This window comes from Ursus arctos, unplaced genomic scaffold, assembly GCF_023065955.2.
Source record: "Ursus arctos isolate Adak ecotype North America unplaced genomic scaffold, UrsArc2.0 scaffold_8, whole genome shotgun sequence".
Lineage (NCBI taxonomy): Eukaryota > Metazoa > Chordata > Mammalia > Carnivora > Ursidae > Ursus > Ursus arctos.
Window position 1 is genome coordinate 22,895,214 of NW_026623100.1, and position 17,904 is coordinate 22,913,117.

Below are 17,904 nucleotides of genomic sequence, written 5' to 3' on the forward strand. Positions count from 1 at the left end.
TCTGGTTGTGAGGCCATGGGGGGAAAACCGAATAAAGGGTGCATGCAGAGCATCTCTCTGTATTATTTCTTACAACTGCATGTGCATCTGCAATGGTCTCAAAATAAAAAGTTTAATTAAAAAAGGTATTTAAACATCAAGGGGATTAGAGTAATGAAGCTACGTTAATTTAGAGCAGATCCAAAATCCCATAGTCATCTGTGGATGAAGAAATGGAAGGTAAAAATTAAGAGACTTGCTGCCGATGTTGTGGGAATATACTAATTATAGATATGAATAGAACACTGATTACCAGTCTACCTGCTTCTTAGGAAGATGTAGGTAATAAAGTAAATTCAACCAATACTTAAAATTACTTGCCATGGATTATTATTTGCATTGGGCTGAAGTTGGTATTGCCCTGGTTTATAGATATTGGCCCAATATCTGGATAGGAGCTCCGAGGGCAGAAATTGTTTTATTCATCTTTATATTCCCCCTGAGTGCTTAGCACCGTGCTTTTTCCCATGTAGTAAGCAGGGCCCTTTTCAGCAGCATTTGCTGTAGTATGAATGAAGAGTATTAACATGCTGTTTAAATTAACAGAGTATTTTATATTTTGTCTTGTAAACTCTTTTCACACTTAAGAGATACTTCTGAGAGCATACTTTCATTATTAGGAGCTTAATGATTTCAGTGGTCTATCCTCGGTATATGATTAGGGAAGGTGATAGTTTATATTAACTAATTTTAATTGCTATATTATGGTTATTTTTAATAGGTAATACAAATAATTACTAAGAGAATTTCTAGGTAATACTGTGGGGTTTTGGTGGGCCTGATTCTGTAAAACAAGAAAAAGTAAAAAAGACAATAATTAGATAATAGCTTAGAACATTTTTTAAGTGAAAGCTATTAATAAACTAATTCGTACTTCTTGATGAGTTAGAATACTGAGCAATAAATGTTTTCAGTTGAGTTCATATTCTTTTGTGTGGTCTTTGATTTTGAACAGGTGTATTACCTGACTGCTTAACAGATGGTTCTGACATGGTCCGTGACCTTGAACAGGAAGAGATGAAAATCCTGAGGGAAGTTCTTAGGTATCCTTCTTTAATTGTTTTTTGAATGAGTCATTAGTAATATTGTGATATGATCTGTATATGTTTTCTACCCTCAAAATATTATGAACTAGTGAAAAATAACTAAATTCTCTCCTGAAACCCATAAAAAATGATTTATCATTGTATTTGTTTATAACTATGTATAACATTTTTTAATGGACAGAAGAAATGATTTTCAAGTGCCTCATTACCATATCTGCCTAATTGGGAGGGGCTTATCTCCCTCCCTATGGGAACAGGAAACAGCCAATAGACCCAGCCTGGTAAGCAAGACACTCCATGGCTTCTGGACCTTGGTATTTAGAGGTGGCTCATTGCAGGTGTCTAACAGCAGGAGGCTGGACGTTCATTCACACTCCACAGACCAAATAGCTGACGGGGTGGCAGGTAACCTGCAAGGGAAAAGTGGACAGTGGGAAGTGTCCATCCCAGATGACTGTCTTGCCGGTCTCTTCCTTGCCCCAGTTACATGATTCTCAGCCAAATTCCTGGCATGAAGTATGCAGGCCTCTAAAGGAGCATTTCTTTTTTCCCTTGAGACTGTTGTCTCTTGACGCCTCTGGGAGTTTGGGAAGGGAGCAGCAATTGCAATACCTAATTTTTAAATCTCCTTTGAGAATGTATAGGCTTGGGGCAGAAGGATACTTGCAGCCACTGTGTCACCTGCAGAATGTGGCCTTGTCCTTTGGGAGCCCTTCCTTTCTCTTCAGCTCTAACCACACATAGGACCATCTTCTAGCATCCTCTAGTTCTGCCCCTAGCCATCTTGTCCTCAACCCCAAAGCAGAAAGGAGGACAAGGCAGGGTGGTGATTAGGAAGCTGGGTCTAGTGGGGAACTGTGGAAGGAGCTCCATGACTTAGTGATTAATTCCAGGGGATTTGAGTAGTTGTGGGGAGGGAGGTAAGTGCTGGTAAACCCAGCCTCTTCTGGCCACATCCTGTTTTCCACAGCAGGGGCAGATGGGAGCCTGAGACCACACAGAATGCTTTGAGTTTATAGGTTTGAAGAGTTAAGGATATTGTTGATAGGTTTAGAGGACTGGTAGTTTTGACTTGAACTGGTTGCTTCTGTTGGTTGATGGGTGGTCTGAAAATTAATCAGCAATGTACTTTTAGATTTTATTTTCTAATGGCTTTTGAAGGGAATGTACTCTGTAAAGTAGTAGAGCTTAGTTATGAAGGAGAGTTGAGTTGGCTATTTTCCTAAATCAGAGGGCTTCAGTGAGCAGTTTACAGTAGCCGATAGGGCTTTGGCATAATGTATGAGAACTTTGTGATAGCTCTGGTGCCACTGGAAAAACTAAAATGAGGGGAGAGATGGATCCTATCACTTTAAAGTGAGAGATAAGACTTGCCATTCAGATTTGGGTTTAGGATTTCAAATCTGTAGGTCTTTGTTCAGCTAGGGGTCATTCACATTTCCAGAAGAAATGGGTGAACTGTAGTTTATGTTACTCTATTACGCTGTGTATGCCTATTACATATGTCTTTCTCAGTTGTTCTAAGCTGCTTTAAGAAAAGCCTGATTATTTCCATCTTGGTTCAAAGTTCCTTGCACATATTGTGAGCTTAGTTTAGCATGTTGCTTGTTGGATATTTGTTCTTTGACCAAAAAAGAAAATTTACTTTTCTACCTTGTTTTTGTATATTTCAGAAAATCAAAAGAGGAATATGACCAGGAGGAAGAAAGGAAGAGAAAAAAGCAGGTGCCTACAGAATGTATTAGTATAACAGAAGTATTTCATTGCTGTTACCCTTTCTTTTTAAGTAAACTCACCCAGCATGGGGCTCGGACTCATGGCTCCAAGACCAAGAGTCGCCTGTTGTACTGACTGAGCAGCCAGGGGCCCCTCATTGCTGTTATCTCTTAAGTTTATACCTAGGCTTTGCTGCTTCTGTGGGACTACACGGTTCCTCAGAGGATTATATTCTCTTGGCAGTTCTAAGCATTTATATGTGACTTTATAGCCATATTCACTTTATAACCCATGCAGCAACCTACCTTTTAAGTACCCATTAAACACGGAGATGAACTACAAAAAATTGTAATATCATTCATATTATGAGGGATTCCTTATAAAAATTCCCCTTAATTTTATGACTAAGGGACAATTAAGAATAATATTTTACTTTCTCCCTCTCTTTGATTCTTTTACTGTTTTGAAAGAGCAACTACAGTTACCCTTGAGGGTCCCTTGCAGACTTGAACGTTATCAGCCTGAAGCAGAATGAGTCAATTATGATATTCCCTGGCATACTATTTTTCCATTAAGAACTGTTTCCATAAAGTGCCTAATCTTCCCTAAGGATAAACTAAACATGTATCTGGCTGAGATGAAGGAATCTAATAATTATTCTTTCCTCTCCTCTGCTCTAGCTGCCTCTCTTCTTATGTTTTCCCAAATCTCTCTGAAGGGAAAGGGAAACCGAGTATAAACTTTCTCTCGATCACTCAAAAGTCATTCTCCTTCCTTTTCCTTTTTCATGATACACGCGTGTATCATGCGCTGTCTTTAAAAAGCCTTATTTTACTGAAAGATACCCCATGAAGAGTAGAAGAAATAGAGATGTTTTAGGATTAAGAGGTGATTTATGTATCTTTAAGTAAATCTCCTTTTAGTAAATGGAGGTGCAATTCATAGATGCTAATATTTTTAAATGTAAGAGTATAGAACAGGGACGCCTGGGTGGCTCAGTCAGTTAAGCATCTGCCTTCAGATCAGGTCATGATCCCAGGGTCCTGGGATTGGTCTGTATCAGGCTCCTTGCTCAGCGGGGAGTCTGCTTCTCCCTCTGCCTGTGGCTTCCCCTGCTTGTGCTCTCTCTTTGATACATAAATAAATAAAACCTTTTAAGAGTATAGAACAGAAATCAATTATCATATGGTTTCACTTATTTGTGGAACATAAGGAATAGCAGGGAGGACATTAGGAGAAGGAAGGGAAAAATCAAGTGGGGAAAAACAGAAGGGAAGACGAACCCATGAGAGACTATGGCTTCCAGGAAACAAACTGAGGGTTTTAGAGGGGATTGGGTAGGGAATGGGTTAAGCCTGGTGAAGGGTATTAAGGAGGGCACATATTGCATGGAGCACTGGGTGTTATACGCAAACAATGAATCATGGAACATTACATCAAAAACTTATGATGTACTGTATGGTGACTAACATAACATAAAAAAAAAAACAGATCAGCTCAAAACTGCTATCAGAAGACATTAGTATTAACTCTCTGGCTTATAAGCAAACTATGTTTGGCTTCTTGAATAATGTTATGTTTTAGGGGTTATATGTATGGTTTTTTAAAGACTTTTTTTAAAAAGACTTTTTATTATAGAAATTTTGAAGCACACAAGAGTAGAGCTGATAGTATGGATAATGAATATTCCTGTGTCTATTACACAGCATATAGGGGCTTATGACATGAGTTACCTAACAAGCTACATGTGATTAAATTTTCCTCAGTTTTTAGGAAAAACAAATTACCAGTTTACTTAGTTTTTTTCCAAGATTTAAATGATTTATTTGGTTTAAATATACTATCCCATTTTAGAAATGGAAATAAACCCATTTATAGCTTCTGGAGGCATACCATGGTAGTGGTATATAGATTAAGTGGAAAAACACCTTGTAATTCAGTGGATTTCTTTCTCTTATTAGAGTATTTTTGGTCTCTTCCTCAAGGTCACCTGAGTAGTAAGGGTGAAGTCCGGGTTTGAACCCAACTTCTTGCTAAGTCCAAAGTCCTAGACATACTAGTTAGTTACTCTTAGCACTTAGAGAATGTTTATTACCTCAAAAAATAAAAGATATGCTGGAAACATCTTAAAAACTTTGGAAAATCTCTTGTTCATTATCTATTTAGTAGACAATGTATTTTTTTTAAAGTAACGTCTTTGGATCCCTTAAGTAGTGAATTAGTCAATATTAATCTATATGTTTTTCTAAATTGTATTATGGATTTTTGAAGTTATCAGAGGCTAATACAGAAGAGCCTCCAGGGCATGCTAATGAAACTGCAAAAATGAAGACTTCCCAAGAGGATGGTGAACATTTTGCACACCCACCCTCAGGTAAGGTTGAAGTGTATTGAACTTTTGCTAACAAGACGGATACTTAAGCGTTACGTTCTCATACCTACTTAATCTTCAAAACCCCTGGGAGGGAGTGTTGAATGGCCATTGGTATTTAAAATTCTTTTTTAATTTAGCTATGGAGGTTGCAGGTAGGAAATACTCAGATGACAGCAAGGGTGTAGTCCTCAGATTTCTAAGTGAAGCCTGGAACCCAGAGCAGTGAGTGAAATTCCTTGAGAGGGCCACCAGCCTTTGTGCCACGGCCACAGCATCCAAGATATGTGCACGTCGCATTTGTGTTCTCTTCCTTGACCGCAGTTACATAGTGTTTGTGAGTTGGAAGCTGAACTTGGAAAGGTTATATTAAGTTATTTTCCTAATGAATTAAAGCATAACTAGAAAACAAGAAGTAGCCAGTTGATCCAGATGTTTAGTCAGGAAATACTGAAACTAAAATTGATGAGAATCCTTGTGGAAGATGTTAGTGGATGAATTTGTACGATATATGGCAAATCCATTTTCAATATATTCTCATTTTCTTTATAAGAAAACAAGTAATTCTGAAACAGAAGTTGAGTCATGATCATGAATTCAATTCATTTTATCATGCATTTCTCTGGTTTTCAATAAATGTTCTTTTCTCATTTAAAAAGAAAGCCACACAACTGTGAGGTGGGTGTTATGATCTTTATTTTTCTGTTGTCTTATTATTTTTGTTTTAGAAGAAACTCGAGGAAGTTGAGTGACTTGTCCAAAATCACTGAGCTTTTAAGTGGTAAAACTGTAACTTACTTTGGTCTTCTGCCTCTAAATCTTGTGTTCTTTTACACTTTAGAAGATTTAGAAGAATTTTTATAATTGAGATGAGATGGGTTTGATATTTACCCATTGATTTTAAGGAACTGTACTCTTAGTTGATAAAACAATGGGGCATATGCAACAGAAGCAGTTTTATGGAATTACCTTGCTTCTTTCTTCCTAGCAAATTTAACCATTTTTCTTTTTTCATAATCAGATTCTAGGTAGAATAATCTCACTTGAACTGTGTTTATGAAAGCACTGGCTTTAGATTTGTCTGAGCACATAGGTGGCACAGAACAGATGGCAAATAATTTCTAAAGTAATGACTTTAGTTTTCAAAAACGATTCTATTTTTTAAAAATGGGTATATCTGATATTCCAGGAAATCATTTCATACAGTGATGGAAGTCCATTTTGAAGACCTAATTTGGGAAGAATCAAAAAGGAGTCTGACTTCCTTTTTAATTCCTTTTTTTTTTGTGTTTCCTTGGTTCCTGCTAGAAATGGATGGCATCTGTTCTCAGATTGATGCAAAGAGTTGCCAGAGATAAGATGATCTTTCTTTAAGCTCCCTGGTTTTCTGATTGTCTATTCCTAGAAATCAGAGAAGATAAGTGTTTTGGTTTCAAGTACTTTCCTCTCTAGGTGTGAGTTAGAATATACAAGATGTTCATAACTAACACACTCCAGGCAAGAACTATCCTGAACAAGTAGGTGAATTGAATATAAATGCTTATGTGCCTGGGATCCCCCTCCTCAGAAGTGAATGGAATTGTCCCTTCTTTGGGTGTGTGCTTCCATATGTGGGGGCTAAGCCTTCCTCTCTGTCAAGTCACCATCAGTAAGAACGGCATATTTAACTCTTGTTTGCAGTCACCGACTTGCTTGAGCATGTCTTTCTTTCTCAGCTCTGTAGCTCCCTGTCTCGGCTGGTTGGAGCTTAGCTACAGCCTCATCTCTTCTAGGGAGACTTTCCTTCCTGTCCAAGAGCCTGAAGAGCGTTTCTTGTTCCAGCCTCCCTCGCACTGCCCTCAGTGCACTCACTCCATGCTAAAGCCATGGTCCTTTGGCAAGTTTTTTGCTCCTGCAGAGTTGTATTTCCAGTTTTACTGTGCTATCAAGATTTTTAAACATTTTGAGACATGTATATCATGTTCGCACATCCTTTTGGTTCTTGCTATCTTTTTTATGAGTCTTTTCTTGTCTTACTCTGCTTTCATATCATGTACTTACCCTGAAATTGTTTTGTCTTCCAAAAAAAAAATCGCCTTGTCTTATAATAAAAGATGGCTCAGAAAAGCAATTAGCATGTTAATCTTGTCTCTTAGCACAGTCACCAAATAACTGGAAAATATTGAGTGCTCTGTTGTATCTAAGTTCTACTTAACTTTAAATTCTTTACATTTTCTTAGTGTTAGTAGGTTTATTAAAGTTATCTTCAGTATGTATTACAAACAAAAATTATTGATATTATTGGCACTTACTTGTCCAGTACAAAAAATTGTAGCTTTAACTTCATTGTTTTGAAAATACAGGATCATTTACATAAGTTTTTTCTGTAAGCAAAAGTTCGGTAACCAATTACAGTATCAGTAAGGGATTTTATGTTCTGTTTGTTTAGCTTATGAGGCAGCCTTGTACTACAGTATAGTATAGTTGTAATCTTTAGACAAGAATTATACTTCTTGTAGCTGTAGTGCCAAACAGCAGGAGCTTGGTTTGTGTTGAAATGTCATTATTCATGAGTAACAGTTCAAGCTTCTTGAGGACAGAAACCATGTTTTTGTTCCCACCCAGTGTTTGAAACAATATAGGCATTGAATCAGTGTGTGTTGATTGAAAGTGAGGAAAAAAAAGTGAGAAAAAAAAACACTAGGCATTTTGGTGAACCAACCTAATACTTAGTATTTCTTATAATATTCTAATTGGTCTTTATTTAATTACCGCCAGAAGTTAAAGTGCATTTTGCTAATCAGTCAGTACAACCTTTGGCAAGAAAGCTGGAAATGCTGCCTGAAACTTCTTCCTTCCCACAAAAAGGCCTGAAGACCCCTGGCTTAGAACATGCAAGCATTGAAGGACCAATAGCAGTAAGTAAAAAACATTACTTTTTAAGAACTATGAACAAAATGACAAAGTACTGGGAACAAACAACGTGAACAGCCATACTGTTATCTTGAACTCAGATTTTGAGTTTAATCAGCCAGTGGTTATCTGTGCCGCTCATTATGTGGACTTGAATTTAAATAATCCCTTCTCTTTTTTGACCCAGAATTTATCAACACTTGGAACAGAAGAGCTCCGACAACGAGAGCGCTACCTCAAGCAGAAGAGAGATAAGTTGATGTCCATGAGAAAGGATATGAGGACTAAGCAGATACAAAATTCTGAGCAGAAGGGAAAACCTGCTGGGCAGGCAGAGGTATGGCTAGCTTTAGTGTGTCAAACTTTGCAAATCTAGAGGTGGAATTGTCAAGATCGGAATGTGTGCAAGACAGCCTTGATAATGAACGTTGCTTGTAGATGCAGTCACTTTAACCTCCCCGCTACTGTAGCACCTGTTCAGTTTTTTCTAGGCAGTGAAGTGGTTGTGATGTGAAGATTTTGTGAGGCTGAAATGATAGTGGTTTCATTATACATTTTTTTCTTTACTTGTCCTGCCTGCTCTGAGTGCTCAAGGGTGAGCAGTCTGTTCGACCTAAGCCTTTTTAAATATTTTATCCACAAAGCAGCCACAGTACCCTCGCCACCACCTCCAAGAGGCTTTCTTCCCTAAGAAGAGATTTTGGCAAAGAAGAGATTTAGGGAACCCAGTCACCATGTAGCTTTTTAAATTTTGACTTACTGAAAATGCTCTTTGAGGCAGTATGTTGCGAATTTTAGACAAATGAACCCATCTTACACCTTAGCCAATTTTTTTTTTCTGTTTGTTTTGTTTTGTTTTGAAGGAAATGACAGAGAAACCAGAAATGACAGCAGAGGAGAAGCAAACATTACTAAAGAGGAGATTGCTTGCAGAGAAACTTAAAGAAGAAGTTATTAATAAGTAACTTTAAAAACAATTTAGCAAAACAGAAGTTCAAATTTTCTTAAAAATAAATTATTTAATCCTTAAACTGAGCCTGTTAGTTTCAAATACTTGTGTTTGTAAATGCAAATATAGCTCATTATTATTACTTTATTAAACTTTTGAGGTAAAGGGTGGTGGGGAAGACAGCTACTTGGGCTGAGAGAGAGGGTATAGAAACCTGATAGTGCATTTATTCATTCAAACTTGGTTACTATTGTTTGTGCTAAGCACTGTGCTGGGGGCCAAGGATACATTCAACTAATCATCAGGGTCCCTGCCTTCACGGGGCTAGTGAAGAAGGCCCGAAGAGCCAAGTGTACAAAGGGAGAAGTGCAGTAATATAAGCAGAGCTGGCCAAGTAATGAGAAAGCCATGCTTAAGCTGATTGGGAGGCTAGCTGCAGGGAGAAATGGGAGGGAACAACTCAGGTCCTACCGCAGGAAAGGAGGCGGCTAGTGAGGAGCGGGCAGTATGGCGAGTATACACAGAATGAGAGCAGAGGGCTGGCCTATGAAATTGGAGATAGGCAGGATACTGGAGGCTTTTCAATTTTATGTCAGTGGGAAGTCACCACAAAGTTTTAAAGCAGGGAAGTTACATTATCAAAATGTTCAGTTAAAAAAAATGTGTGGCTGCTGTAATGGAGACTGGGTGAGTTAGAGTTGTTGTGGGTATACCAAGAAGGAAATCCAATCAGACCAGTTTTCCTGGGCAGGAGCAAACAGCACTTGGAAAATGGATGTGAGGGATGTTAAAAATATTCAATTACTCTTTCTAGAAAAGCTACCACTAACAAAGGGAACAAATGACTACTGAGGGGAATGCAGCCATGGGTGTAGGTCTTTTATTACTGGGTGTAGGTCTTTTTTTACGTGAAGTGGTCCTGGATGGTTTTCTGTGTTTGCTTAGAGAACCAGAAGAGTAGGAGAGACCCTTCTTTCAGAAAACTTCCTGTATTGTGTCTTCCAGCAAGCAGCCCCTTTTCTAGTCACGGGTTGCTCCTGAAGTTTAATTTATAATTCCATTTTATCTCTTTAAATCTACAGTTACAAACTTTTAAAAAGGATACCAAAATTTGTTTAGCTCCAGTCTTCAACCTGCAGAGAAAAACCAGCATTACATTTGTTACATTTTCATCACTGAGATGGACAAGAGGAAACACTAGTGATTAAAACACAGAAATCTGTTTCATGTAACTTTTTATTAAAAATAGTTTTTATAGTGGATACATGTTTACAGATATAATTTTAAGAGAGCCTCAGGCATACAAATGTGGGCTCTGGCTTGGTTCACTGAGTGAAGATAGAGATATAAAAATCCTGATCTGCCTGAGGGTAGTCGTTAAGACAGCAGCTAACATGTGGAAACTTAATATTCTTTCAAGGATATTTTAAGCCCTGTTTTCATATCATTGTGGGTGAGCATATGTACCATGAAAACTGTTATCCTGTAAGTCAACAAAACATTCACATTTCTGCGATGATAAGGTTCCTAAGATGATGATGATTTAAATGTTTGACTCGTAGCAATTCTTCAGAAAGGAAAATTAAAGAAACTCTTCATAAGGTATAAAGATAATACTTCCTACTGGAACTTTAAAATTACTTAATCAGGAAGAGTCAAGAGTAAATAAGGAAATGCTTTAAGCCTGGTCTTCTTAGATGACAAGAGGAAATTTAAGAGCTAAGAAGAGTGAAAGGGGCCACAGAACTTGCTTGATGGTAACTTTACTAATCTTAGTTTAAATTATCCTGAGTCACTTGCCTTATAAAGTGGAAGGTCCTTTTCATTATATGTACTTTTAATCAAAGAGGTGAGACTAGCCCCATGCTGTGATGTTTTGGTGCTCGGACTTCATTTGCCCAAGGCACATGTTCTGTAAGTAGAATCAGTAATTCTTAAAGTGCAGTCAACCTTCGTTTGTTTAGAATTATTTCATTCAGATTGGTGTAGGACTTAGTGGTTTATAATAAATATCTATGGATAATTTATTGGCTTTTAAAAGATACTATAAAATGGACAAATCTCAAAATGGAGTTAACTTATATTTACAACAAACCAAACAAAAGCAACAATCATAGAATTACAGGGTCACATTTTAATTCCTGAATTTTACAGTTCAGCATTAATATCACCACATGTATACAAATGGTGTAAAACAAGTACAGTGGTATTTTTAATACAAAATAAACATCTGTTTTATGGAAAAACTATACTTCATATCTACACAGACAGCCCATCTTTTCCAAACAATAGCCAAAATTAAAATTAACTACAAAATCTCCAAAACAGGGAAACTGCTTCAGTTTAAGCTATTCCAGGAAAAATGGACCCATAACACATTACAAGGGTGATCTGAAGATTGTAGCTGGAATTCCTGCTTTTAGGTTTTTTTCCCAATGCATTAAATTGTAGTTTGAGGGACGTTTTTCTCACTTCAGCATGATCTCAGATCATAGATGAGCAAACTAACATTAAAATATTTACAGTTAACTTGCTGTTCTAAAAATAAAACCTCTTAACTGTTTGCCTCAACTTATTTTAAATTCATTTACGTACATGGAATGTGCTTTTACTCTTTAAAAAAAAGCAGCTTTCGTATTACACCCTTGTTTGTTTATGGAAAAACTTCATGTGCTGCATACTGACTTTGATACTGAAGTAACTTCTTGGATCAAAATGGCCTCTAGATATTAAATGCCACTTAATTCAGCACTAGTCTTTGTATGTGAGTCTTTATAAATTATACTTTAAAACTTGCTTGCAGCTCTGGAGAGAGAAACTTTATGAACAAAGCAGAAAGTGACTTCAAAGTATCTTGCACAAAAGATTGTATGTACTGGGAGACACTTGGAAACATTCTGTTCAATCCACTCCCAAGTTTCTAGAGAAAATCATTTCGAAATACTACTGTACTGATTCTTGGCATCAGTTATCTCTAAAAGTGCTGTAAAGTTATATTAACAAGACTGTCCATTTTGAATCCAGCTTGTTTTCATCAAAATCATACTGAAAATTCCTGGTGTGGTAAACTCAACATGTACTGTAACACAGAGAGTACTTCCCTCCAACTACCTATAAGGCTGAATTTCTGTTAAATCTTCAAAAAATGGTCCCAAGAGCATAACCTCATTTTTATGATAGTTGAATTTGGTTTTCATAAAAATTTTTTTTTAAAAAGAGGCAACTGATTAAAAGAACAACATGGCCAGCACCATTATACAAGTAATGTTATTGGGTTTGTAACTAAAGTTTTGTAATTGTTTCTAGATCGGATACCCCCCTGGAGCAACCCTGCATTTAATATTATTTTATTAACCTTGTTCCCTCCCCCAAGCCATTCCCAAACCTGAGAGTTTCCTCAGGAAGAAGCTATCTCCCAGGTTCTGGTTACTAACCATTTTCTTTTTTTTTTTTTTGACAGCCTGAAAGGCAAACCCCTTAATTACTAGCAAGCAATCAAGTTCCTGGGAAGCCTGGTTTTTTACAGAACTAAACTCTCCTAGCTGATATACTGAGTATCTTTTGCTACTCCTTGTATATTTATAAGTTCAAGTGAGAAAGCTTTCTGATTCAGATTTTCAGCTCATTGAACAGTTGCAGCATTTTAGTAAGACCACACACTGAGGATCCCCACTAAATATTTTATGAGCCAAGACGAGGTCTTTTCCTGGGAGATGTTTCTTCTTCTTCGTCTTCCTCTTCGTCATCTGGATAATCCACTAAACCAACCAAACTTCCCTATTGAAGAATAAAAATAATTTTTTAACATATGTAACTTTTAAGAAAAAAAATTATTAGTATAAATAGTCACTTTTAAAGACATCACAAATAACTCTTCTGAACTATCTAATCATACATATCTCAAAAACAGATATATTTGAATTTGATAAAGGAACTGCTTGAAAATTATGAACACTTGGTACCACTGGTGGCACTTTAAGTTACCCTCAACTTTTCTATTTATTCTTAGATTTTTTTTTTAAGATTTTTAAAATTTATTTATTCGACAGAGATAGAGACAGCCAGCAAGAGAGGGAACACAAGCAGGGGGAGTGGGAGAGGAAGAAGCAGGCTCATAGTGGAGGAGCCTGATGTGGGGCTCGATCCCACAACGCCGGGATCACGCCCTGAGCTGAAGGCAGACGCTTAACCGTTGTGCCACCCAGGCGCCCCTATTTTTGGATTTTTAACGATACCTCACAATTCAATTCAATTCAGCAAAATTTCACTGTGGAAAAATTTATCTCCAAATAGCAGGACTCACAAATCATCATGACACGGGGAGCTGGAAGGACTGTGGAAATGCACGAGTTCATTTCTCTATGTTTAAACTAGAGATGGTAGTCAGTCAGGGCTTCCTTTTGTCTCCGTACTTCACATATGTATTTCATTACTAAGTGCATACCATTGTTTTCATTATGCTTTTGATAATAATAAACAAATAAATTGGTTCCTGAAACAAACAACTAAAAAATTTAGGGCTACCTCTCTAACCAAAAGGAAAGTAAGGATGAGGTAATTCAGATGTTCGGCCTTTTATGAGTCATGGACCCCTTTGAAAACCTACTAAAGCTCTGGACATTACCCAGGAAATTAAATGTCCTCAGGTTTGCACTCATTTTGAAGCCATCCCATGAAGTTTATACATACGTCCCACAGGTTAAGAGTGCTACAGAAAACACTGGATTTAGTTCAAACCCTTTAGACTCAAGGGGATAAATAAATACAACTAAAATAACTCATACTTCAAAGCTAAGTAGCTTCATATCTAAAGAACCCAGACATCTGGCAGTAACACTTTGCCAATATATAACTGAACCGTTGTAATTATCAACAAAGGCCACTGAGCAGCTAGAAACCGTTCTCAGAAAGTCTGGGAATTAAACTTATTTGTACCATTTATACTTATACCTGCTTTCTCAGCTTAATAACACACAAGTCTTAAGTTTGATAAGCAAGAGGCAGTACAGCTAAATTGGTTAAGAATGTATTGATTGTAGTCTGCCTAATTTCAAATTCCAATGCCACCATTTTTTAGGTGTATTGACTGTGGGCTAGTGATTTAGTATCTCTATGACTCATTTTCCTTATCTAAAATTTGTGTAACAGTACTTAGATCTCAGTGAACTATTTTGCAAATAAAATGAAAAGAAAACATAAAAAGCACTTAGCACAGTGCTTGGTATGTAGTGTTCAATAATTGCCATTTGCTGCTATTACTAATATCATTCTTATTCATTTGGTTTCTAAGCCAAACGGAGGAGATAGAAGATATAATTACCTTCTGAAAAGGCACCAGTCTGATACTCACAAAGATGACGAGTTATCAAGGAAAGTTTTAATCATGCTTAGGATTACAGATTATATATCATAATGTACAAACATTTCAGTTTCCAATGGGTAACATTTAAAATGACTTTTTGCTTAAGATTAAGAAATATTCTATCTGAAACAGCTACACAATTGAATATCAATTTTATCTCTATTATCTATACATATATGCCATAAACAAACTCCTATACATTAAAATGATAATTTCTATTGAAAATAAAAATATAAAATGTGAAATATTAGAAGTTAAATCCAGATATGCACCCTGTAAAGCATCTGACAGATTCCAGACTTTAATATACAAACATAAACATACTTGTTTTAAAATAACTCTCAGATTGCAGTTAAGATCACTTATGCCAATTACCCTTGAGAAAAGTTTCCAATACAAAGGAAGGGATAAAAACGAATGATAATGATAACAAACACCTATGAATACACAATGACATTTTTTCTGAATCAAACAAACGAATGAACTAACAAATTATAAGTTAGGAAACTATTAATATAATTAATCATATTAAAAATACATAAGGAGAGAGAATTCAAGAATTATCCTCTACTCAAAAAATAAAGGACAGATCTTCCATAAACATGATTAATAAAATTTTACAAAATCATCAGGAAAAGTGGTTTTTATATCTTCTAATTTTTATAGCTTTAATTTCTTTATCTCGACTAACTGCATTGACTATGACCCCAGAACAATGGTTAAATAATAGCAATCAGGGGCGCCTGGGTGGCTCAATCATTAAGTGTCTGCCTTCCGCTCAGGTCATGATCCCAGGGTCCTGGGATTAAGCCCTGCATCGGGCTCCCTGCTCAGAGGAAAGCCTGCTTCTCCCTCTCCCATTCCCCCTCTTATGCTCCCTCTCTCGCTGCCTCTCTATCAAATATATAAATAAAAATCTTAAAAAAAAAAATAGCAATCATAGTGGTATCCTACCTCGTTCCCAACTTTGGTGGGAATGCTTCTAATATGTCCATAAGTATTAAGCTAGCTTTTGGTACTGGGCATATATACCATGTTAAGGAACTATCCACATATTTCCATTTTACTGAGTAAATTCAGTAACTACTCAAAACTGTAAATGCATATTCTATATAGAAACACACATGGATATGAAATATTTTGTGTAGAAAGTCACATTTCTTTTAACTGCAAAAAACTGGAAACAACTTTAAAATGCATCAAGAGGGTTAGTTATAAATTAAAGTATATCATGCTTTGGAATTCTATGGAGGAAGTTCTTTTATGTTCTAATACGGAAAGTTCACCCAGGTAAGTTTGTTAAGTGAGAAAGCAAGATTCAGCGTTCTCTTTTGTTAATCTGAGGCAAAAGAAGCGTTCGTTTTAGCACCCACTAATAGTTTTTTATTATGATTTTGTAAGTATTTTTCTTTCTTTTTTGGGGTAAGTATTCTTCTTCAAGGAAAATGTGGTTTTACAGCTAAGTTAAAAAAAAAAAATCTTTGTAATTTCATTAGTAGCTAATGTCTCACCAGCCTTGAAAACTATCAAATTTTCAAAGACTGCAATTTTTAAAAGCATATTAGAGCTTTAGAATGCCTTGCCAAGGAAAACAGACAAGTTCACACCTGATCTATTTAATTTTAAGAACTAATCAATTCGACTGTGGGCATCAACAGATAGTGAATTTCAAACTTTTGTCATAATCTAGAGTGATGAGCAATTTATTTTTCAAGAGCAATCACTGTTTTCTCCTTGTCCCCCCAAAAAGAGGGAGTACAAATGTATTCAGTAATCTCCTGTTAGTGTCAGAAAGGGTGAATAATGTGTTGGTGCTTGAACTTGATTTTGCTTAAAAAATTATTTGGAAGGATAATGAATTAAGAACTCCCAAGAAATAACCCAGAAAACAGAACAAGATGATTAAAAAAAAAAAAAAGAGTAATAGGAGAGAAAAATTATGAAAATTATAAGATCAATACAGAGGGCCCAACATCCAAACAATAAGTTACAGTGAAATAATATAAAATGTTTCCAAACTGAAGGACATGACTATTTAGCTGCTTCCAAGAAGAAAATAAAAACTCAACACACAAAGGATCAGAAATAAGAATGTCTTTGGATTTCTTGGCAATAATAACTTCTACGTTTTAAAAGAAAATGATGTCCAATTTGGTTCTACATTCATTTAAACTGGCAGTCAAGCAGGACGGAATCAACACATTTTCATAGATGCAGGGGCTCAAATTTTACCTCTCCTGGGATTCTTTTCTCAGAAAACAATTATCAGAGCATGTGCTCCACCAAAATGGGAGGGAAAATCAAGAAAGAGTACAGAGACATAAGACCCGGAAACAATACAAGAAAAAGAGAGGCAAAAGAAGTATTAGGATAATGGCCTCTGCAGCCTGAAGACAAGAGCTGAGCAGCAAATCTAGTGAACAACGGATCTAGGTCGGAACCAGACTGGAGACGTTAAGAGAAGGCAGAAACTAACCTGAAAGGTACTAAAGAATTAGTGACAGGCACCTAACTATTGCAACAGATGAAAAAATGGTGGCAATTATTTACTCTAGAAAGAGAAAGTTATCAAGAAATATAGAGAAAAAAAGACCAGACCAATTTGCAGAAGAGCAAATTCAAAAGGCTAATATTCAACTCTGCTACTAACTAAGGACACACAACTGGGAACGAGATCTATATTGTCTCCACTACCTAATGGGCAAAGATTAAAAATAATTATAATAACACTGGCAAAGCTGCAGTGAGCCAAGCACACTCATACAATGTTTACGGTAATGTAAACATGTAGAAACTTCCTGGAGGTATTTGACAGTATGTATGAAAACATTCTTCTACTCATCAATTCAAGAAAATAAAGTGCAACACCACCAGCAATCCTATCAATGAAACATCAGAATCAACTTATGTGCTCCAAAATATTACTGGGTAGGTTACTTAGAAATATTATAATACAGCTAAATAAAATGAAATTCTGTAGTCATCAACAGTGTTTTAGTAACACAGGAACATTCTTTTAACAAATAAATAAAAGCAGGATACAAAACTGTTTATAGAAAGACCTCAATTACACGTCAGATAAACCCATATACCTAAAGAATCAATCAAATGTTATTAGCAGTCATGTTCTCTGATGACAATGTGTACAACTTTCTTTTCTTCTTTGAAATTATTTTTATTATCCAAATTTTCTTTAGTAAACATGAAGTAATTTAAAAGATGGAAAAAGCAAAGTTTGTGTACAGAATAATTTCACATACCTTGGTGGCTGTTACTGATGTGGCCAAGTTTGTAGTTTTGGAAGAGGATCCATTAGAACTTGCTGGTGGTGTCTGGGCCACTACAGATTTACTATTTGTTCCATTAGCAGCACTGGCAGAGTGGGAGAAAGTAAATTTGAAGCCACCAGATGATGTCCTTTTAGGAAGGTTTTCCTTGTCTTCACTTTCTTTTGCTAAAGTGAAAGTAAAATTTTTATCTTTCTCAGTAAATATTCCTAATAAGCAAAGCAACTGAAAATAACAATAAC

The 17,904-nt window shown here is 36.2% G+C and overlaps 2 protein-coding genes across 4 annotated transcripts in view; one reads left to right on the plus strand and one right to left on the minus strand.

Moving 5' to 3' along the window:
• CFAP36 (cilia and flagella associated protein 36) overlaps positions 1-9,095 on the plus strand; it is a 28,975-nt gene extending 19,880 nt beyond the window's left edge. The window contains exons 5-10 of the mRNA XM_026485618.4: positions 995-1,082; positions 2,759-2,810; positions 5,073-5,175; positions 7,930-8,069; positions 8,252-8,401; positions 8,928-9,095. Coding sequence (XP_026341403.1) covers positions 995-1,082; positions 2,759-2,810; positions 5,073-5,175; positions 7,930-8,069; positions 8,252-8,401; positions 8,928-9,029 — 635 coding nt within the window. The 3' untranslated portion in view covers positions 9,030-9,095. The remainder of the gene's footprint in view (positions 1-994; positions 1,083-2,758; positions 2,811-5,072; positions 5,176-7,929; positions 8,070-8,251; positions 8,402-8,927) is intronic.
• A 1,136-nt stretch (positions 9,096-10,231) lies between these two features.
• PPP4R3B (protein phosphatase 4 regulatory subunit 3B) overlaps positions 10,232-17,904 on the minus strand; it is a 60,426-nt gene continuing 52,753 nt past the window's right edge. For all 3 annotated transcript variants that reach the window (XM_026485583.4, XM_026485584.4, XM_026485594.4), the window contains 2 exons: positions 17,636-17,829; positions 10,232-12,790 (listed from right to left, as the gene is read on the minus strand). In XM_026485583.4, coding sequence (XP_026341368.1) covers positions 12,695-12,790; positions 17,636-17,829 — 290 coding nt within the window. In that variant the 3' untranslated portion in view covers positions 10,232-12,694. The remainder of the gene's footprint in view (positions 12,791-17,635; positions 17,830-17,904) is intronic.